This window comes from Emys orbicularis, chromosome 8 (assembly GCF_028017835.1).
Source record: "Emys orbicularis isolate rEmyOrb1 chromosome 8, rEmyOrb1.hap1, whole genome shotgun sequence".
Classification (NCBI taxonomy): domain Eukaryota; kingdom Metazoa; phylum Chordata; order Testudines; family Emydidae; genus Emys; species Emys orbicularis.
The window spans coordinates 23,756,919-23,780,580 of NC_088690.1; the positions used below are offsets into that span (position 1 = coordinate 23,756,919).

Below are 23,662 nucleotides of genomic sequence, written 5' to 3' on the forward strand. Positions count from 1 at the left end.
AGGGGTTCCCTTCTCTCCGCTTCCCCCGCTGCATCCAACTGTTTATTGTTGTTTTTAAAATATATTATGAAAAGAATAAAAATTATACATGGCAGCAGCAGTTCTACTGTGTGACACTGCCTTGAAAATCCAGCAGATTTTTTTTTTTTTTTAATTAAAACTGAAACTTCTTGGCATACGCTCCAGCTGTTGATCATGGCATTGTCTTTGGCCACGAACAAAAGGAATGCTTTGTTGTGCTCATATTTGTTTTCTGCATCCTGGGCAATGTCCTATATTGGCCTACTCTGCAGCCAGGGAAATTACTGTGGACTTCAAATGCTGAGGCAGAATTGTGCTCCTGAATCTTAAGATTTTATTCTTGTTGTTTTAATTATGTATCTAGCTTGCATGGTGGCCTAGAAAAACCTTAAGAATACAACTGAGTGTAAACTGATTTAGTGATGTCTGCCTGAGTCAACAATAGGTCTGAGAGAGGGGAATGACTCACTGAAATGAATGGATTGTTAACTCTGGAACCTACAGATAAGTAACTATGGCGCCATTTAAACTATGTCACTGCTTATCATTTTTAGCATAAACATCCAGCTGACATACTTATCCAACAATGCCAAACCACCTTCTGTGCCTCTCTGGTTGACAAAAGGCCCTTTTTGCCCCTTCCCATGCTGACATATATTCCAACTTTCCCCTGACAAATGCTCTGATGTAGCTATACATCAGGGGTCAGCAACCTTTCAGAAGTGGTGTGCCGAGTCTTCATTTATTCACTCTAATTTAAGGTTTTGTGTTCCAGTAATACATTTTAACATTTTTAGAAGGTCTCCTTCTATAAGTCTATAATATATAACTAAACTATTGTTGTATGTAAAGTAAATAAGGTTTTTAAAATGTTTAAGAAGCTTCATTTAAAATTAAATTAAAATGCAGAGCCCCCCGGACCGGTGGCCAGGACCTGGGCAGCGTGAGTGCCACTGAAAATCAGCTCACGTGCCGCCTTGGCACACGTGCCATAGGTTGCCTATCCCTGCTATACATCTTCAGTTCAAAACTCTCTGGCATATTGGAAACAGAAAACATGGTTGTAACCCAAAAACCCCTCAGTGTCAACTAGCAAGGGGGTTACAAGAATATCCTGATTCTGGTCTGTGCATTCTGGTTCAACAAAGAATGTCATGTGAGGTCTTAAATGAAAGTCAGGGTCACACACATTGTTAATATCGTTGTGAAATGTGTGGACAGTTACTATGTAAGGAGCTATGTGGGAATACTGAAAATATGTTTAGATTCTGTATCACAGCAGAGGTGGAGAAACAGGTTTCCTGTCAGTCAAAAGATGTTTATTCACCTGTCTCTCTGTTGGCGCGTAAATTAAGCATGGTAAGCTAACACATTGGAGGTATTTACATACAAAGTCAACAGAAAGATGTGAAGTCAACAAGGAAGAACACACGGCAGAGGAAAAGAACCTTATCTTGAGATACACTTCAAAGGTTTGCTGAACTATATTTGGGGAACAAAGAAGAGCCTCCGAATGGGCAGTGAGTTGACATTCATGAAAACAGGAGCCCCACCAGCTTGGGTTGAACATGCTGCAAAAGGCTTTGGGTGAGATGAACTTCATTAAACGGGAGGTTAATCTACTAGTTAAGTTTAACCTCTAGAAAGTGTGTTATGGTTTTATTTTATAGGTAAACCCTTGTTTCCATTATCCTTACTCACGATCTCTTGAATCTTTGATAATAAACTTCTTGTTGTTTTCACTATCAGTGCTGTGGTATTAAGCAAGAAGCTGATCCTGAGTTGAATCCTACAAGCTGGTGTGTACACTGTTCCCTTGGGGACAACCGACCCTGTTATTTCTGTGAGTGGTCAGTGGCAAGGGGGCTGGATACTAAAGGGGAATGCTGCAAAGGGGTTCAGGGACTGGGGTACACCAATTGTTAACCTGCATGGTAAAGTGAGGGCTGGCGTAGCCCAGAGGAGAAGGCTCAGGTGGCTCACAAACTTGTGGTGTCAAGGAACAGATACCCAGTTCAGCACAAGCAAGTCTCCCTCACACTGGAGGCATGGGAGATAACATGGTGACTCAGTCCTGGGTACCCTGAGAACTGTCACAATGGGGACAATGTAAAAATCAACTGACTTCAATAGGAGATTGCCTATGGGAAGATTGCAAGAGTAGATCCAATATTCAGATGATATTACACCTCTACCCCGATATAATGCGACCCGATATAACACGATTTGGATATAATGCGGTAAAGCAGTGCTCCGGGGTGGGCAGGGCTGCGCACTCTGGTGGATCAAAGCAAGTTCGATATAACGCGGTTTCACCTATAACGCGGATTTTTTGGCTCCCGAGGACAGCGTTATATCGAGGTAGAGGTGTAACTGGTTTCAAGACAAGGGAGGCAATAGATCCCCATTCATCTGAGATGTGGCCTGGGCTCTAGAGAGAGCAATGGGTGAAATGTTTGATAGATGCTTTAAAAAAAGTGGGGAAAGTTTTGTGGTCTAAACACTTGTGAGCATACCTATAGCAAGGAGACGCTCTGTCCACATTCACAAAGCCAAAGTATCCATGCTTGCCTCCCAATCTCGCACCCTTCCGATGCTTGTATTCGCAGCAGGAGCTCAGCCTGTCCATCTGTATCCCATTGAGGAAAAAGGTGAGACTGAAGGGGAAACCATGGTGCCGCTTTGAGGTAAAGTGAAAGGTCTCTGTAATTGGTGAGAGAACGGGGTTAATGCTTTATTGACAGCCTGTGTCCAGTGACCTCCATTTTGTCTGCATAAGTGACAAAACTATGGATCCTGTGAGATCAGGCGCTATGCCTCTCATCTGCATTAAAGAGCATTATGTTGTGAAATTCCACCTGCTGATATCCACAAATATCATGCTTGTCCCCACCCCCACAGCAGCAGCCTGCAGGTGCTGTAACATATCCGTGGCCAGCTAGGACATTGTCACTGCAGCTATTCAAAACTTCACAGCTGCAGGGAGGATAGAACCCTGAGCCTCCCATCTCAAAAACACAGGCCCCTACCACTTGATTTGCAGAAAGGTATCCATTAGCTGTTAGCTAGCAGTATAGGGCTTATGACACACAGCTGAGCAGTGCTAATTCTCTCCAGCAAATGGCAGTAGGACACCATACATAGCTCTTTATCATATTCAATGAAAAATCAGAAGCAAAACACAGTTACATACAACTCATTTTGTGAAACAGAACTGCTGGTTCAAATGCTTCTCTCAATTGGAAAACTAAAATCACCCCTTCAGCAATAGTAGTCATCACTTCAGGTTACAGAGACTCATTAGCATGGCACCATGGGGGGGGTTGTGCTGCTCCTGGGTATAGGCTTTATGCAGAGGAGCTCCATAACATTGGCAGTGATGGGAAGAAGTCTTCCTCCAATCCCCAGGCTGGAATAAGGATTGTGATCTGTAGTAACCCTCCCCTCCTTAATTGTAGATGCCCCTCCTTCCTCCTCAGTCAGCTAGGCAGAGCCAAAACCGTGCACAATTGTGTGATGTATAGTGATTGTGGAGAACTCCCTTGTGCCTGCACCACAACCACCCATGCAGGAGAACAACTGTGATTTCATTGCATCTGAGGACTTCTGATCTTAACCTAGAGGTGATTTTTAGCTAACAGGAATAGTAGATTCCCAGGCCTCTAATTCTTGATATACACCACAGTAACTCTAGTGAAGTCTGTGGAGTCACACTAGTGTAATATGGATCAGAATCAGGCCCCCAGAATATAATTTTCCTTCTGGAACAATAAAAAGCATACATTGATGTATTACTGCTACTCAGAAACAGATAATTTAGTATTCAGAGACAGTTTACTCCTGCAAATATTTTATTAACCATACATCTCTATCCACAAATTAATCTAACCCACAGTATTTTGTTAAATCACTCCTCTAAATTCCTTCTTCCATAATTTGCAAAAGTAATTGCAGCCTCATTTTCAATCATGGAACAGTAAATCTCGATTTAGGTTGGAGGCAGCTGGTTTATAAGTCCCTGGATGCGCATATCTTGAGTGAGCTCAGCTGAAATCATTTTGATATCACATCAACAGTTTATCCAGAAAATAAGATGTTGCCAGAATTAAAATGAACGCCTCAACTTTTAATCCTTACCTCCTTCCAGTAGCTTGCCTTTGTAGACACAAAGGTTTTCTCCTCCACAGTGTTGCTGATAGACTTTGATTTCATCTCTGTAATCAGTGTCATCATGAGACAAGTGCACACTTTTTCCTAAGTAGATCATTGTAACAGATGCATTGCTGTGTAATGAGGGCTTATGGAATTTTCCTGAGTCCTACAACAGGAGCACAAAAAATGCATTCAATAACCATACTCCTAACTAGAGGTGAACAAAGGGGCAGCACTGGTGAGACATTTTTAAAGTATTCATTCACCTCTTTTTCTCTCACTGAATTTAACCTTCCTGAACTGCAAATAGATCAAATTGTTGTGCCAAATCGGTGGCCCCGATTCAGACTCTATGTAACACTCCGGTGGTGCAAAGGGGCCTTACAGCTGCCTACTGAGTCAGCTGAGGATTCCCTGGCATGGGGACATTGGGCATATCAGGAATGTACATGGGAGAAGGGGGCATGGCCAGAGCGCTGCTGGACTCCAGCAGTCCCCAGATGGCGTAATAGACCCTCAGGTTAATCTAGCTGGAATTCGTTAAAAAAAAAAGTACTGTGGCTGTTCTTACACACACTTGGGCAACCCTGCAGATCAGGGACGTGCAAAGGTAGCATACAGCTAGGTTTGCCCATCACCTAGGGTCCTGCATTGAGCACAGCTCCACCAGACCCAAGGATCGGGTCCTGTGTGTCTTTACCAGACATAGGAGGTCCAGATAGATGAATTATATTTTCTTCTTTGATCTGGCAAATGCTTATCCAAATCTGAAATTACCAAACCTGTATTTGGTGTCCAAAACCCAAATCAGCTGTCCTCCCAGCTATAGATCCGGCATCTAAATAATTCCTGTATGTCAGTTTACTTTTCAAATAGAATCCATTTAGAATTCCTCCATTCTGTCTGCAAAGCCATTCTAGTTAGAGCAGCGTGAACTTTACATAGCGAATCATATATTTAATTTCATGTTTCCATTTGTGAATGCTCTGCAAGCAGCCTTTGATTGTTATTAATTTGTACACTATTAAAAATTCTTTGATTAGGGTTTTATGTGGGGAAAAAAGTTCAGCCTCCGAGTTCGTCATGATTCACTATGGTCCTGATTCAGCAAGACACACAAGTACGTGGCTAACTTTAAGACGTAAGTAGTCTGCAAATTTAATCTGTTTCTGCTCTCTCTTATGACATCATAGAAAGGGATGGGGCATTTTCCAGCACAGCTGCTGACTAAGGGCTTTTAAGAACAATCTTGCCCTGGCAGGGAGATGGACCAGATGATCCAATTAGTCTTTTCCACATCTGCCTTGTATGATTCTGACTGTAATGTGGGCTTAAGCATGCAGCCCCCATACTGGCAAGCTCTTATGGAAGTTAATGGTAGTTCTGCCTGAGAATGGACTGAATCCTTTATGCCGGGGGCCTGCACCATAAAAGCCAATTTTTCAGTTCTTCTGTGGCACAGAAACCAAATACGTTGTTTAGTTGAATGGGGCTATCAATGGGTGCGGTGGGGTACAAGGACAAATCATGAGTAGATTAGTCTCCCAATATTCTGATCTTGATTCTGTAAACACACCTGCTTGTTGAATGGTTTGATACACTTGATTCTCTTTAACAAATGATTTTAGATTCAGGTTTGTGAACGCATGTGTAAAACCACTTTCTTCATTGGAAATGCTTTATAGATGGATCCTTGGAAAGAGCTCACAAAACAAAACAATCAAAAGTTGGGTTTTCAGGAGTACACAAAGCTTTAACTGAGGGAGGGGAGGAGGACAAAAACAGGTAGGGTCTAGCTGCTTCTTCTAGTTTTTGAGTTGGTTCACTTCCAAGTGATGATTTCAGTCCTGCTCAGTTGAATTAGTGTCTGTCCGGTTATTAATATATTCGATTAAATTAATTTGGCTGTGGAAAACAATTCCAGGCTGCTGCATTGAATAGAAGACAATACAATATCTCAGCACAGCATTAAAGCAAACATGTAGGACCAGATTATGCCATCAAAGCCCTCTCCAAACTAGAGATCCAACTCAGACTCTCACTGTAACTCTGGCACTGACAAAACGCTGAGGGTGCACAGACTTGGGTGTGTGCCCCCAGCACTGGCCGTGGTCTGCTGATCTTGCTCCTCTCTGGCCCCTTGAGGAGGCTGGCACTTCCACTGCTAGCCAGATTCAGCATCTCTTGAACCACTTCACTGCCTCTTCATGCTCTCAAGACAGCATATCTGGTAAAAGCATCTCTGGAGCAAGAAATATAGATATCGGGGGCAGGGGGTGGAAAAGAGATCACATACTGTACCTTTGTTAACAGCTGCTCTAAGCCATTTGGTGCGGTGGTTGGGCGAAAGCGTCTGCCCCTGGAAGTCCCATGCCTAACTCCCTTTATGTTCTTATCTCCTTTTTGGGGTGGAGGTGGCACCGGTATCACGTAATTGTTAATGATGGGAAGTTGATATGGGGATAATCCAGCTGAATAATCCACTGAATTCATAAGCTTCATCATGTTTTTCTCTCCCTGCAATCACATTTAACCACGTCAAACCCAAGTTCATGCAAACACTGAGCCTGCTCAGCACAACTCGAGACCATACTGGATGGACATGATCTGACTGTTCCTTCCATTTTACATTTACATTTTCAAACAGGGGCCTCTAAATTGGTGCCCACAACTTCGCTTGCGAAATGATTTGTGTGAGCAAATCTGAATCTGAATCTGGAAGCACAGCTAGAGGACCTGGGTCCAGGTCCCTTGAAAATTTAACCCAAGAACTGATTCTAATTTTTTTTAAATTGAGTATTACTTATGATCCTGGCAGACTCTTGACCACAGCCAGCCAGAATAGTGTACGAATTAACAGTGCTTTTGCAGTACTAATTTCCTTTCATTTGTGGGGCAGAAACCAAGGAGTTTCATGAAATTATTGGGCACAAAATTACCTCAGTGCCTTTCAAATGACTTTATTCCCATTGGTAGTGGAGCTTTACTCCTCCTCCAGGATGAAATCCATCCAATGGCACAGGAGCCAAAGGCCCTGAAGCAGGAGGCAGGTGTACAGAAGAAACTCAGACCCTTGCAGGTGTTGGAACTGGGCTCTGCAGCAGGTCCACATAAACCATCCCATTTGAAAGCTGGCAGCCATGGGAGCCGGCTGGGAGAAGGGCTGATGGTCCATGGTAACTTACAGTACCTTGCAGTGGCTGCACAAGGGTCACAGCCCCCGAACCACTCATACCTTTACCGACATAAACCCTATTCACTTCACTTTCTTCAAAGCTATGGGAGAAGGGGCTGAATTTCCCCTTTAGGTAATTACATACCCACGTGAGCAGGTTCCACTAACCTGAGCAGCTCCCCTTCCCTATTCCTACTTCTTTGGCTTAGAGGAGGAGTTGTGGTGAGGAAAGGAGAGGGGGTTGCTGCTCCTTTACAGCTGTGGATGGTGAAGGGGAGGCTTTGCTGGGATCATACAATTATAGGACTGGAAGGGACCTTGAGAGGTTATCTAGTCCAGTCCCCTGCACTCATGGCAGGACTAAGTATTATCTAGACCATCCCTGACAGGTGTTTGTCTAACCTGCTCTTTAAAATCTCCAATGATGGAGATTCCACAACCTCCCTAAGCAATTTATCCCAGTGGTTAACTACCCTGACAGTTAGGAAGTTTTTCCTAATGTCCAACCTAAACCACCCTTGCTGTAACTTAAGCCCATTGCTTCTTGTCCTATACTCAGAGGTTAATTTCTCTCCCTCCTCCTTGTAACATCCTTTTATGTGCTTGAAAAGTGTTATCATGTCCGTCCGTCCCCCTTTTTCCCCCAGTCTTCTCTTCTCCAGACTAAACAAACCCAATTTTTTCAATCTTCCCTCATAGGTCATGTTTTCTAGATTATTAATCATTTTTGTTGCTCTTCTCTGGACTTTCTCCAGTTTGACCACATCTTTTCTGAAATGTGGCACCCAGAACTGGACACAATACTCCAGCTGAGGCCTAATCAGCACTGAGTAGAGCGGAAGAATTACTTCTTGCATCTTTCTTACAACACTCCTGTTAATACATCCTAGAATGTTGTTTGGAGTTTTTTTGCAACAGTGTTACACTGTTGACTCATATTTAGCTTGTGATCCACTAGGACCCCCAGATCCCTTTCCACAGTCTAGGCAGTCTTCTAGGCAGTCATTTCCTATTTTGTATGTGTGCAACTGATTGTTCCATCCTAAGTGGAGTACTTTGCATTTGTCCTTATTGAATTTCATCTTATTTTCTTCAGACCATTTCTCCAGTTTGTCCAGATTATTTTGAATTTTAATCCTATCCTCCAAAGCACTTGCAAGCCCTTCCAGTAGGGCATCATCTGCAAACTTTATAAGTGTACTCTCTCTACCATTATCTAAATCATTGATGAAGATATTGAACAGAACCGGACCCAGACTTGAACCCTGCGGGACCCCACTTGATATGCGCCTTCCAGCTTGACTATGAACAACTGATAACTACTCTCTGGGAATGGTTTTCCAACCAATTATGCACCCACCTTATAGTAGCTTCATCTAGATCCTCTACAAATACCCTCAGCTGTCTCTGTTAAGAGGTAGGCACTCCCCCTATAGAGAATCTCCACAGAGAGTGAAAATTTTATATGCAAAGAAAGACTACTCTATAAAAAAAGCATCCACTGTGTTTTTCAGTGCTGTGATCCAGGTCTGAATATGAAGTCAGTAGGACAATGTCTTTTGCAAAACAAAAGGAAGAGAAAGAAGGAAAGTCTGAACAAAAAGCTGATGATAAATAATTGTGCATTAAACACAGTCTGTGGTTCACAATTCTGAGATGTACAGTATTAGTCTACTTTTAAGTCATTCTTTCTGATGGGTTCCTGAAACTATGTAATTCTCATAAAAAAAAACAAGGGCTAACCCCATTGGGAAACTGATGATCATGTTCAAGTTCCAAGAGCTTTTGTTTGGATCTTGAAGAAGTCTTGGGTGTAGATCCTGCTGTAGGATATCCAGGAAGTGGCTGTAGTCGGACTGGGCGTTGCATATTTCCTGGTGCAGTGTTTGGCCGAGGAGAGGAAGACTGGACAATTGAAATAAGAGAAGAGCTGTTTAAAATGAGCATTCATGCACATTCCAGAACCTAGGAGTAATCCAATAATGCAGTGGTTCTCAACCTTTCCAGACTACTGTACCCCTTTCAGGAGTCTGATTTCAGCCCAAGGCTGTGGGGCTTTGGCTTCAGCATGTATCTTAGCTTTGTGGGGCCCCTGCTTGCCACCCCGTAATGCCAGCCCTGCACTTGTGGCCCTGCCTAAACCCATCCTGTGACCCCCGGGGGTCACCTCTCCCAGGTTGAGAAACAATGATATAGTATATAGAGCAGTATAAACAAGTCATTGTCTGTATTAAATTTTAGCTTGCCCTGACTTTGCTGGTGCTTTTTACGGAGCCTGCTGTAAAACTAGGCAAATATCTAGATGAGTTGATGTACCCCCAGAAGACCTCTGTGTACCCCTGGTGAAGAACCACTGCAGTAAGGGACTCAATACAATTATAGATGAACCTTTAACCTGTTATTTAATCAAGCCCTTGCAATTTGACATGTAGATTTCTTGTAAAATAAAGGTGAGTAGAAAAGTGTATTTACGAAAACAGGGCTTACAACAGGGTAGAAAGTGCGTAATCCCAAAACACAAATCTCTTGAGGACACAAAAAAGTTATTGATCAAGATTTTCAAAACTGACACGAGAATATGGGTGCCTAAATTGAGAGACATTAAGAAAGCATGATTTTCAGAAAGAGCTGAAAACCTTCCCTCTGAAGATCATGTCCCCTTAAGGTGTCTCAAATTGGGCACCCAAAACGCGGAGCACCCAAAATCACTATTCACTTCTGTATGCAGTGTAGTTGTAGCTGTGTCTGTCCCAGGGTATTAGAGTGGCAAGGTGGGTGAGGTAATATCTTCTAATGGACCAACCTCTGTTGGTCTAATGGAACAGGGGTGCCCAACTTATGAACAGCGGCCTGCTTCAACACAATATACTAGTGGCTGGTTCAGTCGCGTTTGGTCGTCTTGTTTACACCATTTTAGTTTACACAAGTGTGTAAACAGACAATGCTGTACATAGAAACAACCTAACTAAATACATACAAAACAAGCTGAACTTAAAATATAAATCAGTACAGGTGACTTTAAATCTTAGGGCTAGTCTACACTAGAAGTGTGGATGCCGCTGTAACGCATCTGGTGCAGACGCTCTATGCCAACGGGAGAGAGCTTTCCCATCAGTATAATAAAACCACCTCCACGAGAGGTAGTAGCTATGTGGGCGGGAGAAGCTCTCCCACCGACATAGCGCTGTCCACACTGGCTCTTAGGTTGGTGTAACTTACATCATTCAGGGGAATGGTTTATTCACACCCCTCAGTGACATAACTTATGCCAACATAACAAGCCCTTATTAAAATATGTAGAATCTATTTGGCCCACACAAGACTGTGCTTAGGTTTATGTGGCCCTCCTGTGTAATAAGGTTGGGCACCACTGCAATAGGAGATATTACCTCACCAACCGTGTCTCTCTATTCACTTCTGAAAAGTCTTGGCTATAATCTAGTTTTTTCTATTGTCAGCTAACAATGCAGCCCACTTGTGATTATAATGAGCTTATCGCCACTCTCCCAGCTTTGGCATTGATGGATAAAGATGTCCATAATTTAGACCACTTAGGCTATGTACACACTACAGCTTAAGTTGGTACAAGTTATGTTGCTCAGGGTTATGAATAAATCACCCCCCGTGAGTGTCATAAGTTACACCGACCTAAGAGCCGGTGTGGACAGTGCTCTGTCGGCGGAAGAGCTTCTCCCACCGACATAGCTACCGCTCATGGAGATGGTTTTATTTGGCTGACGGGAGAGCACTCTGCCATCGGCATGAAGCGTCTTCAGCAGATGTGCAGCGGTGGCACAGCTGCATTGGTGCAGCTGTGCTGCGGCAGTGCCGTACAAGTAGACATGCCCACTGTTTCTCTAATACAGGGGTCGGCAACCTTTCAGAAGTGGTGTGCCGAGTCTTCATTTATTCACTCTAATTTAAGGTTTCGCATGCCAGTAATACATTTTAACGTTTTTAGAAGGTCTCTTTCTATAAATCTATAATATATAACTAAACTATTGTTGTATGTAAAGTAAATAAGGTTTTTAAAATGTTTAAGCAGCTTCATTTAAAATTAAATTAAAATGCAGAGCCCCCCGGACCGGTGGCCCGGACCCGGGCAGTGTGAGTGCTACTGAAAATCAGCTCGCGTTCCATAGGTTGCCTACCCCTGCTCTAATACTTAGTGTAGTGATCTTGGAGGGTGGTGCAAATAAAAAGAGAGAATTAAGGTATTAAAACAGGTTTATCATGAAACAAAGCCACCGGTCTCTAAGAATTGACATGCCACGCTCCTCAATAAGGGCCCGATCCTACTCCCTTTGGAGCAATCAGGACAGTCAGTGCTACAAAGTAGAGATGTAATAAGTGTCTGTAGAATGGTATAGGATTAGGGGTATTTGATAAGACTCACTGATTGCGAAGGACCGGATTGCTCTCCCTCAACTAAAGCATGGTGCCCATAGTGATTTCTTGGACCAGCAGGTGGGTGTGGAGAGAGTAGAGGATTAATATCTTCCACTGATCTTCTTGATCGTTCCACCTAGAGGAAGAGAAAGTTATACATCTGAGCTCTTGGTGGGAGAGGAGGCTATAGATCCTGTCATGGAACACTGACCCAGCCTTCTGCGTCTGCGAATAACTATCAGCTTTGGCAGGTGCTTAGGTCATTATCCTTTAAATGGAAGAAGAGATCCAGGTCTGACACCAGAGCAGGAGGAAGGGGCAGATGGATAGAATGAGAGAGAAGCAAGGAGAAAAGAGAGAATGAGAATCGCCCATTCCTTTTGATTCCTGGGTCTGTTGCTTCTCTCCCATCTTTCTGTCCCTTTCCCTTCTCCCTCCCCTTCTAGTCTTGTCCAAACACCTGATGAATCCTATCAGTTCCACTCCTCCTCCCCTTGTTTCCATGTATGTTTTGAATCTCTGCCCTCTCCCTCAGTATTTCAGTCTCTTACACTTTGTTTTGTTTGAAGCCCCGTTTCTTTTCTGAAGTTAGAGGATCCTCTGCAATCCCCTACTTCCTTCCTTTGACATCTGTTCCCTCTCAAAGTCTCCATATTGTGGTGATTCTCCCTCTGGCAGTGAAGGGTTAGATGTGCCTTTACCCCCTATCCCTTTTACTGTGTAATCTCAGATCAGTTGCTGGCCAGATTAGCAGAAGATGGTGGAGAAAGATGTAAATTACACCTCCCTGCATCAGCCTGTCTCTTGAATCTCAAAGGGAATTAACCCCAACGGATAGAAGACAACCAGCACCAACTGTAGGGTTCCCACTGAGGGGAGCAGTTTTAGTTTCTGGTCAGGAGTCCAAAATTACCCAGCACTGCAGCGGGCATTGTGCCATAAAGGGTCCTGAATATAAACTTGGGCAAACTCTAAACCACAGCTTCTCTCCAGTACTTCCTGGACTGGAATGGAGGCTGTAAATATCACAGGATTGGTATTTTCATTTATTTTTCCTTCTCCCTGTCGCAGCTGGAATGCAGAGAAAAGTGAAATTCAAACCCCTGAGAGGTTTGCATTCTTTCTGCACGTCATCAAAGGACCAGACAGCTTCTTAACATACCCAGTGTTGCCAACGCTCATGATTTTGTCATGAGTCTCACAATAATTATTGTTTTCCTTAAAGCCCCAGCTCCTGGAGTCAAGAGGATATGTGATGATTTCAGCTTTCATTCTTAAAGAAAAAGTCAGTTTCTAGCCCTCGTGGCGGTGGAGAAAGCTTCAAAATGTGACCCCAGTGCACCCTAAGGGACCAAAAGCAGAAGGCAAATAAAAAGAACACCAAATCTATTATTTTTACATACTCTCGTGATTTTAAAGCCAATCTCCTGATTTTTGAACATGTGGGACTCGCAATACAGCATGCCCTCTGCTGTGTGTGCATTCTTACTGATAAAGAATAAGAGACTGATTGAGAAGATGGGATCCCCAGTATGGTTTTTTAAGTGCTCCAGCCAGGAGTTGAAGAAATTCAGCTGGAGAGATATTCATGCCATGTGAGGTCTATGGCTTCCTGGCTAGAACAGCCACTGACTTCCACATGTCCAGTGGCTGCACCATCGAGCACAAAGTCAGCGGTTCCAGAATAAAGACTCCTGAAAGAACTCTACCCTATCGTGGGGCTGGTTCTGATAAAAATCACGCAGGGGCAAGTAACACAGAGCAAGTTTGCCCAGTGGCTCAGTACACTCACGCGTCACCTCCTTACCTTGATTCTCTGAACCCGCTCCTTCCTCACAACATTTTCCAGTTTTCTTTTTATTTCTAGCTGATGATGACGCTGCCAGTGCAAGAAAACCTATTAATTACCATAATGAGGTGTCAGTGAACACAATAAGGCTGGGTATTTCTCATCTGCCCGCCTGGTTATTACACCCATTGATCACTGCTCGGTAACTATCATTGACTTGCCTTACACTTCAGCATGTGAAATCGTTCCCTTCCCAACATTAACGTTTTTAAAGCTATAGTGGCCCAGTCAGCTTTTACTTCTGCAGAGGCTATTCCCCCGGCCAGGGCAGAATTGTACGGCCAGAGGGAACGTTGGTAGGGTCCAAGAGCTAGGCAGATCAAAGCATGCATATCTATCACACTGAGGAGATTTAAACTTCAAGACTTCTTATAAGAAATGGAAAGGGAGGCGGATATTTTTTGCTGTTTTTAAAATTAAATAGGCAGCTAATATTGTTTTAAAAATTATTATGAAGAACAAGTTTAAGCTTTGTTGTAACGTGCGTTGTTTGCCTGGACTGCTCAAGACCTGAATGCTTGTGTAGGAGGAACTCTTTGAGTTGGCTTCTTAAATACCTTCATGCTGTTTCATCTGATACTTCTTGATGAAACATAGGAGCCTTGTCTTATAACAGGCTTATTCAAAGTGATACAAGCTACGAAAGTGAGATCTGGAAGAGTGTTGCCGTTTTCCTAATGTAATAAAAATACTGTAATTATAAATAATAATAAATAGTGTGTAATAAGCATGTCATAAAAACAAATTTTATATTTCCAAGTCACTGCTTTTATAATTTATACTCAGGTAAAGGAGAAAATCCCTGGAAATATTCATTTTTAGGAGGGGGTTCACGAGACTTGACATTTTAGTGAAAGGGGTTCACAGGTTGTTAAAGTTTGGGAACCACTGGTTTAGTGAATACCACAGCCATAAACAACGTGTTTAATTATTTATATTAACCTGAACTGCTCTCCTATAGGAGACGGTAGGTGCCTGCGGAATCGACCCTGCAATCTGCCTTGAGGAGGGTGGGGGGAGGGGCAGGTAGCACATAGCTGCACTGCCTCAGGAACAGACAAGGGCTCCCTCTTACTCCAGTGGGAAGTAATTGCTACTGGACTGTAATTGTAACAGATTCCTTCCTCCTCCACTAGGATGGGGGGTGAGAGGGAGATCGGGAGCAAAGCCTTCGCTGTGCCCATTCTTCTCCTGTTGCACAGTGCCATCACGTAGAGCCTGCACTTACCTAGCGGGAAGCAGGCTGGAGAGAGGCCAGGAGACAGAGATTTAGGGGGCTGCTGAGTAAGATACTGGGTCTGGTTTCATCCATCACGTCACTTAGGTACCAGTTGAACAGATGCTTTGCAAGGAAAACTGAGAGTCTCAGCTTCTTGGAGAATGCTGCATGGACTGCACTCCACGGGGGCGGAAGGGGGACCAGTCTGATTCCTCTGTGTGGAAGCAGAGGGCAAGAGAGAAACTTGCCCCTAATTGATGTTTATTAGGAAGCAAGCACCTGTGTGCTACGAGGTGAGAGTGCCTGTAAACGTGCTGAGCCCCCTCACTTCAAGGCCAAGGGAGCGTGGAGTCCCTCAGGAGGCACTCCACAGCTTACAGGGGCAGGCTATCAGATCTAGGCAATCACTCAATGAGCAGCCAGGGCCTGATTCCCCGCTGCCCTGCACTTTGTGCAGGCATTTACACCTGAAAGTGCGCTGCCAAATCAGAATTCCACACACACTTACACCAGCAGCAGCTTTTTACCCCACTGTGCACTGGTGTAAACATCTACACCAGGTGTAAGGCAATGAGGTAGCAGTAATTCCCCAACTGCAGCATCCTCCCTTCTATGTAAAAGTGACAATGGGCAGCTGCACCAAGCACTCCATTAGCAACATGGCAAGGACACAGAGACCTAGGGCATGCGGATGGCCTGCTCTGCAGATCTGTTGGGGATCTATGAGGCTGCACATTTGCCAGCTGATCTCTGACCTACAAAGCCATGGCCATGCTCCCTTCCACCTGTGTGAGTGAGGGGATCATGCAGTGGAGAAAATGTGACTGGATACTCACAGCCATGCCCCCATTAGGATTGGGCCTTCTATCTAGAATGTATTTTATAAAATGAAGTGGATTCATGTGTGTAATCTGTTGTGGGAGCATCTATGAGCCCTCGCCATGGACCAGGACCCCATTTTGCTTGGCGCCGTGCAAACAGAACATGACGACAGTCCCTAGGGTGGCCAGACAGCAAGGGTGAAAAATCGGGACATCTGGTCACCCTAACAGTCCCTGCCCCAAAAACTGTGTGGGGCGGTGTTACTGACAGGTTTTAGAGTCTGTTGATTCCATCTAGTTATGAATTTCACAAGGCAAATGTTCTACTCCAATGTTGTGTTGTTTGGTGGAGACAATAAGATTTGTGGTCTCAAAAACAGGACTGAAGCAGATGCTTTAACGCTTGAAACTACAAACTGCATGGTGCAGGCTTGAACAATGAATCGGATTATTTGAATATTCAGGTTTAAGAATGGTGTTAATCAGAAAACCATTTGTGACGTTGTGCAGTCTATATGGTTTTATGAAAATTTGACAATAAGTGAATATAATGCAACTGGGGTATGCTTTGTGCAAAAGGTCTCTTGTAAGGTATCATTACAAAGCTCATAATCTACTGAGTGTGATCATCCTATTTGTAGAAATGTACCACTCTTGTATCTAAAACTAGAAATATAAAACATAACTCTGAGGGCCTATTGTAATTATGTAAAGTGTGGGCCATTAATGATGGTTTGGAATCTTGATGACTCCCATTAACAAGGACCATTGTCTGCAGATGACTGTGTTTACCTGTGAGTCTTCCTGTATATGTGTGTGCTGGCAAGTGAGTAATGAAGTCTTGCAGTGACATGTGATCATGTCACCTGAACTGGAATCCATCTTTAACCTGGTGCTTTTCCAGTGAGGGGGGGTGGAAACCCAGAGGGACAAAGGGTTCCCGCCTTATGCAAAAGATATATAAAGGGGTGGAACGGAACAAAGGGGAGAGAGGAGCCATCATGAAGAATCCCCTAGCTACCACCTGAGCTGGAACAAGAGCTGTACCAGGGGAAAGAATTGTGCCCAGGCCTGGAAGGTGTCCAGTCTGAGAAAAACTTACTGAAGCATCTCTGAGGGTGAGATCTGTATTTAGCTTGATTAGACATAGATTTGCGCGTTTTATTTTATTTTGCTTGGTGACTTACTTTGTTCTGTCTGTTACTACTTTGAACCACTTAAATCCTACTGTCTGTATTTAATAAAATCACTTTTTATTTAGTAATTTACTCAGAGTATGTATTAATACCTGAGGGAGCAAACAACTGTGCATCTCTCTCTATCAGTGTTATAGAGGGCGAACAATTTATGAGTTTGCCCTGCATAAGCTTTATGCAGGGTAAAACGGATTTATCTGGGTTTAGACCCCATTGGGAGTTGGGCATCTGAGTGCTAAAGACAAGCACACTACTGTGAGCTGTTTTCAGGTAAACTTGCAGCTTTGGGGCAAGTGATTCAGACCCTGGGTCCGTGTTGGAGCCAGACGGGAGTGTCTGGCTCAGCAAGACAGGGTGCTGGAGTCCTGAGCTGGCAGGGAAAACAGAAGCAGGGGTAGTCTTTGCACATCGGGTGGCAGCTCCCAAGGGGGTTTCTGTGATCCAACCTGTCACACCATTAATTGAATATTTGTTAAGAAGCCAAGCTGGGCAACACAAACAAGAGTGACAAGGGCAGCTATTTAAATGCCAGGCTCTGCAACCCGTTGGAATTTGCAGCTGAAGCTTGGGATCAGTTTAAGCTCAGAATCTTTAAGGGGATAGTGAGCTTGAGCTAAATGCAACATGATTATGGAGATAATTGTGTTTAAACAGATGTTAGTCATCTTTTTTTCATTTTTGGGAATGGAAACTGAGCTACAGATGGTGAGGGCTGGAGAGTTTCAAAGGGCTGTGCTGTACCCAGAAAAACACAGAAGAGTGTATAACGATATTCAAATTCTCAGTTCTAACAAAAGCTGATAAGTAACAATACACTGAGGTGACTAGATCTTTGGCACACGAGGGGTTGTGATTTATCTGACCCTTGTGACCTTGGGACTCTGAGTGCTGAGGTGGCTTCCTCTCCTCTTCACATGGCTGGCGGCAGCACGCTTTGGCAGATGCTAGGCACATCTTCCACCACCACACGCAGAGTCTTGTGGATGGAGGGATGAGTGTTGAGTTTGGGGGTGTTCCAGAAACAGTCTCCTGGTTGGAGTCATCAAGAGTGGAGACTCCATGCCCTCCTCTCCACCAAATACCCCTCTTCTCGGGGGCAGCCCCATGACACACCAGCACTAGTAAACAGCCCTTAGACCGGACTAGGGAACTATTCTAAAAGGAACAGAGGGTCCTGTGGCACCTTTAAGACTAACAGAAGTATTGGAGCATAAGCTTTCATTAATGAAAGGGCATTCACCCACGAAAGCTTATGCTCCAATACTTCTGTTAGTCTTAAAGGTGCCACAGGACCCTCTGTTGCTTTTTACAGATTCAGACTAACACGGCTACCCCTCTGATACTATTCTAAAAGGCTTATACGTGGATAATGTGTTCATACCTCCATGTCAAGGACCTTGTGAAATATGGCCTGAGCTAGGCATTCCCGTACGTATCTTTGGTGATCCTTCCTCATAGCATTTAGCCGATACTCCTTCTCAGATATTATTCTTCCACTTCTTGAGATCTGCCATAAGCAAATAAAATATAAATATAGAGAAAAAGAGAAGAGAGAACAAGGTGTATTCTAAACAAAGCCACGTACAAAAGGAGAGCAAAACTACTTGAACACATACACCATTTCTGCACCTTTACTATGTCCCCCACTTCCATTAGAGACCATAGAGAGACAAGGTGGGTGAGATAGTATCTTCTACTGGACCAACTTCTGTTGGTGAGAGAGACAAGCTGTTGAGCTTACACAGAGTTCTTCTTCAGGTCTGAAGGCAGCACAGAGAGGCATGGAGGTCTGAAGAAGAGCTCTTTGTAAGCTCGAAAGCTTGTCTTTCTCACCAACAGAAGTTGGTCCAATAAAAGATGTTACCTCACTCACCTTGTCTCTCAATATCCTGGGACTAACCCAGCTACAACAACACTGCATGAAACAATTAGAGACAATAGAGATTGCTGAAAAATAAAATTAAAGGTATTAACTCAATTCTGAATTGGAATTTTGTAAATTTGCTAATCGACTTTATAGGCAATAGGTTAACTTTGACACTGTTTTTTAAAAACAAGTCAATCATCTAATAGCATTTAAATTATGACTTACAGATTCTGAGAAGAACAACCAGAAACATGCAACAAAGACATACTGGATCTATTGTAATCATTCAAAGAAAAGTTCTCCTCACAATAGATTTGAAATACAAGTACAGTGACACGTCTTAATAGCAGCCTTACTGTGTGGTAATGCACTGCCATTCATGTGTGGTAATGACTTACTGCAACTCTGCCACAAGCTCAGGGCTATGCTAAGATTATCCAGTGTTTATGTACAGAATTGATCCATGTCAATAATGCCAACACCATGGAGACAGATGACTGATAGGCAATCATGTTTATTATTAAGGGACAATGCCTCAGTTTCAATTAATAGCTCATCACGAGCCAATCAAAGTTCAGGATCCTCAGCATTCAGAAGCAGTTTTATTCTGCTGCTAATGTCACTTGGGGAATTTTCATAATACTAGAAAATCCGAACTGGGTCATTAGGAGGTATGTTTTTTTTATTGCTGTTGGAATTTTTCCTGCTGGAATTCCACCACAGTGTCCTCTCCTCCAGTCTCCACAAATTATTAATTTAATCCAATAATATTAAATTGGGAGAAAATGAATGATTTGTATTAAGTTAATACCTATCTTAGGTGTGAGAATTGTCTCACCCATGGCATGAACAGAATCAGTTAACGTTGCCTTGTCATGCACACACCCTCTACCAATAATGAGTTAACACATTTACAGCCCAATCACATATGGTGGTGCTGTGCATCTTAAATAAGATGAGCATCCCTCAGCCTCCAATGCTGCAATGTGCTAAGTACCTCCAGCAGTGTACTAACTGCAACTTCCTCAACTCCCAACGAAGTCTTTGATGCTACTTAGCACATTGCAGTATCAGGCCCAGAATTAGCACCTGTCCTTGATTCTCTACGATTGTCCAGATTTTAGCAGCACAGCCCTGTGTCCCACAACCATGCTATATTTACAGGACCCCAAATCCCATAGGGTCCTGCCATATGTGATCACACTGTGATGTTGGGTGGTAATGCAGTGGATGACCTTCTGATGCAATGAAAAGTTCACATTACATCATGCTGGCATGGGATGACACCATGAGATGTGTTTGTCTAGATCGGCAAATTTTTAAAAAGTGGCAACCCTACCTCGGTACTGAAAAGCAAAAATACCCGGCAGCATGAGGTAAAAGTAACAAAAAGGGAGCCTTTAAAGCCTACCAGCCCTGATCGCTGAAGATGCCGTCTTATCCTTGTATTGCTGAAGTATCCAGCCAAGTGTCTGTCTGTTAGGCTATTGTAGGTTGCGAGTGACCTGAAACCAATAAATGAGGTCACTATGGAGACATTATGTAAGCCCAGAGTTTAGTGTTGAAGTTATAAATAATCTATCTGAAATTTAGATGCACAAAGTGTTGTCTTGAAAAATCAATTCAGGCATTTTGTCAGATAAATAACCTTCAAATGTCCCATAGAGGTAACATCCCCCTGTTCCATGAGAGATTTAGATCTTCTCCAGAAATCACTTATCCTGGGATACACAGGCCCTTTGTTTGCTCAACATTAGATAAAATATCAACCAGTAAAGACTGTTTTCACTGTGGACCCCAAGCCACAGTTCTTGCTCAGACAAAATTCCCATGAGAGGTCTGCCAGAGTAAGAAATGGCTGGATTTATGGTAGCTTAATATCGTACCCATAGCACCAATGAACATTCAGACATAAGTCATCTGGGGCCAGATTTGGCTGCTTGGAGTTTGAGTACAGTGAGATCGGGCGGGAAGGTATCAATGAGCCAGTTGCAGCTCTCTAATCCCAACATGTCTGGCCCTGGGGCAAGCTAGAGTTACAGAGGAACAGTTCTAATTTGCATCAGTGGAAGATCAAGCATACTAGAAATCTGCTTCCTTACACCCCTCTCCTTGTCTCCAGCACACCTCCAACATGCACCCTCCATCCTTTTACACTGGCGCTGGAAGGGGATGGTGCATAAGGCAGCTATGCTGTCTCTGCCCAATTTATGCAGCCGGAGTTCACCTACACAGGGGGAAAACTCCACTGGCCTTCTCCAGCTGATTTAAGTCTTCTTTGTGCTACTTACCTAGCCCAAAATGGAGCTAGCAGACCAGAGAATCTGCCTCTTTCAATATATACAATTGAAGCAGCAACTTCTAGCCCCACTAAATATAAAGAACATGAGTCTTTCTTTCTTTTTCCTCCCGCACCATCAGGTACATAGGGCATCCGCCAGTTTCCACCATTTATTTCAGTTTTGTGCTGATATGTTCAGGCTTCTGAGTATCTTGTTAAGGGATTTGCCTTCTTTCTCTATTGCTCTGCATAACGTTTCCCTAGGTCACGCTCTTTTTCCTCTTTCCAGGTAGTGTCCATATAATCACTACCCATGAGAGTCATGTCGTTGGCATCCTTAAATACTGTTTCTATAATAAACCCTGGACCCTTTTTATTTGTGCTGGTTTGAAAATTAACATACAAGTTGTCAGTCCAGGATGCAAATTTCTTTTCTAAAAATGGTTGATTAGCTTATGTCTCTACCTTAGCATTCTTCTTGAGTGTTTCTTCTGGAGTTATGAATCCATCTGTCTTTCTAGAGTATCTCTAGTTCTAATTCTTCCACTACTGCAATGCCTATAGACATTACTTGGGACATTTAGTTTAGAAAACTAAAGGTCACATTGTGTGTGTCCAAAAGAAGAGCCCAGTTTTTCTCTTTATTTTAAACCATTCTCTCCACAAGGATTCAGCTAAGTGGTTGTTTCCCAGGAGGAAATGTTGCCAGGCCAGCAGGCTACTTCGCTAATGAGGAAAGGCCTGTTTAAAGAAATAAGTCCTGCACTGGTCCTTAAAAGTGGCAGAACTCAAGCTCTGTATGGGATGAGATGACTAACTCATGGCAATAGGATTAGTATCTGTCCCACCTATCTGAGGAGCTGTTTAAAAAAATTCAAAGGTACATCAATGCATCTAGAATATATGATTTAAACAAGACACACAAGCCTACATGTCCCGTATAAATATGCCTGAATTCATCTGCACAGAATTTGCACTGCATCATATTCACACATTTCATGACATTACAAGATCATGATGCTATGGTACTATGCTTTAGTCTGCACTCACCATATGGCAGCTGTTTGTACTGTTAAAAGTGCAGCTGGTAATGGTGAGATTGCTCCTTCTGTCTTCCCCCACTGTAGCTACAGCCCATTACAGAAAATCATTAGATCCACTCTGCAAGGTTGAGACTCTCAAGCTAAATAAGGAAGTCAATTTACTCCACAAGCCACTGAAGAGCTGGTACAAAAGGCCAACGTGCACACTCATCTCTTATGAGTGTTCTGTCTGCATGAATCAGAATCTGGACCTGACGCTATACGGACATCCTGAGAACTGTAGACACACATTTTAAACCAGAAGTAGATAATATGAAAGGGAATACTAGGCCTTCCCACTGTCCCCTCCAAAAACTGATATCAAATTTTATTATCATATTTGGAAGATCAGCTTTGTACTCTCCTTGGTCTAGGAACATGCTGCGTGCCCAAGAGGTTGGGCAAGGACCTCATCTAAGGCCAACATTAATATAGAAGAAGACATGGTGAAAGATTGTCACTAGCCTTTCAAGAATGTAAGTGCTACTAGCCTAGAAAGCTCAAGATACAGAACAACCCACCCTGATGTACAATGTGGACCTTGCAAGGAAAAAGAAGTTAGATATCCCATCCTGTGCTGCACTCTGGCCTTGAGATTTTAAGGAGACCAGCTACCTAAATTGTAAGCACTTCAGGGCAGAGACTGTCTTTTTGTTCTCGGTTTGTACAGCACCTAGCACAATGGGGCCCTGGTCCACGACTGGAGCTCCTAAATGCTGCTGCAATATAAGTAATAACTACATAAGAACATAAAAGCAGCCATATTGGGTCAGACAAAGGTCCAAGCCCAGTATCTTGTCTTCAGACAATGACCAATGCCAAGTGCTTCAGAGGGAATGAACAGAACAGGAAATTACTGAGTGATCCATCCCCTGTCGTCCACTCCCAGTTTCTGGCAATCAGAGACTAGGGACACCCAGAGTATGGCGTTGCATCCCTGACCATCTTGACTAATAGCCATTGATGGACCTATCCTCCATAAACGTACCTAATTATTTATTGAACACTGCTATAATTTTGGCCTTCACAACATCCCCTGGCAATGAGTTCCACAGGTTGACTGTGTTCTGTGAAGAAGTACTTCCTTTTGTTTGTTTTAACTTGTAATAACTACAATAGATGATTACAGAAGCTAACACTGGGATATTTAAAGGACCCAAGGAAGCTGGATAGCCATATCCCATTGAATTTAAATGGGAATTGGGCTCCTAACTCGCTTAGACTCCAATGAAAAGCTCAGTCTAAATACATATGGCTCAGGTAAGTGAGCAGTAAGGGTGTACATAATAAACATCTACACATATTTTAGTGTGTGAGCACTAAGGAGGGGAGAATTATTTAGGGTATAATCAAGCTTAGTGGCATTATGATATAAATGCTGTGTATTATTACTAAGCATATATGATAGATTTAATATACTAAACTAACATTAATTATTACAGCATCCCTAGGAAGAATGTATATGAGAATCATTTTATAGATGGCGAAACTGAAGCAAAGAGATTTGTATACAGCCACACGAGTCAGCAGCAGAGCCAGTATTATAATTCAAGACCTCCTGACTCCCAACCTGCACTTACTCATTGATTCCTTATGGGATTAAATATGAC

General features: G+C 43.2%; 1 protein-coding gene across 1 annotated transcript in view; it reads right to left on the minus strand.

Annotated features, from left to right (window-relative positions):
* The window catches only part of ERICH3 (glutamate rich 3), a 48,871-nt gene extending 28,001 nt beyond the window's left edge, over window positions 1–20,870 (minus strand). Inside the window, exons 1-9 of the mRNA XM_065410119.1 lie at window positions 20,851–20,870; window positions 20,101–20,194; window positions 18,204–18,329; window positions 13,545–13,634; window positions 11,745–11,873; window positions 9,092–9,253; window positions 6,475–6,690; window positions 4,159–4,339; window positions 2,538–2,724 (exon numbers count right to left, since the gene is read on the minus strand). Coding sequence (XP_065266191.1) covers window positions 2,538–2,724; window positions 4,159–4,339; window positions 6,475–6,690; window positions 9,092–9,253; window positions 11,745–11,873; window positions 13,545–13,634; window positions 18,204–18,329; window positions 20,101–20,194; window positions 20,851–20,870 — 1,205 coding nt within the window. The remainder of the gene's footprint in view (window positions 1–2,537; window positions 2,725–4,158; window positions 4,340–6,474; window positions 6,691–9,091; window positions 9,254–11,744; window positions 11,874–13,544; window positions 13,635–18,203; window positions 18,330–20,100; window positions 20,195–20,850) is intronic.
* Window positions 20,871–23,662: the final 2,792 nt, after the last annotated feature.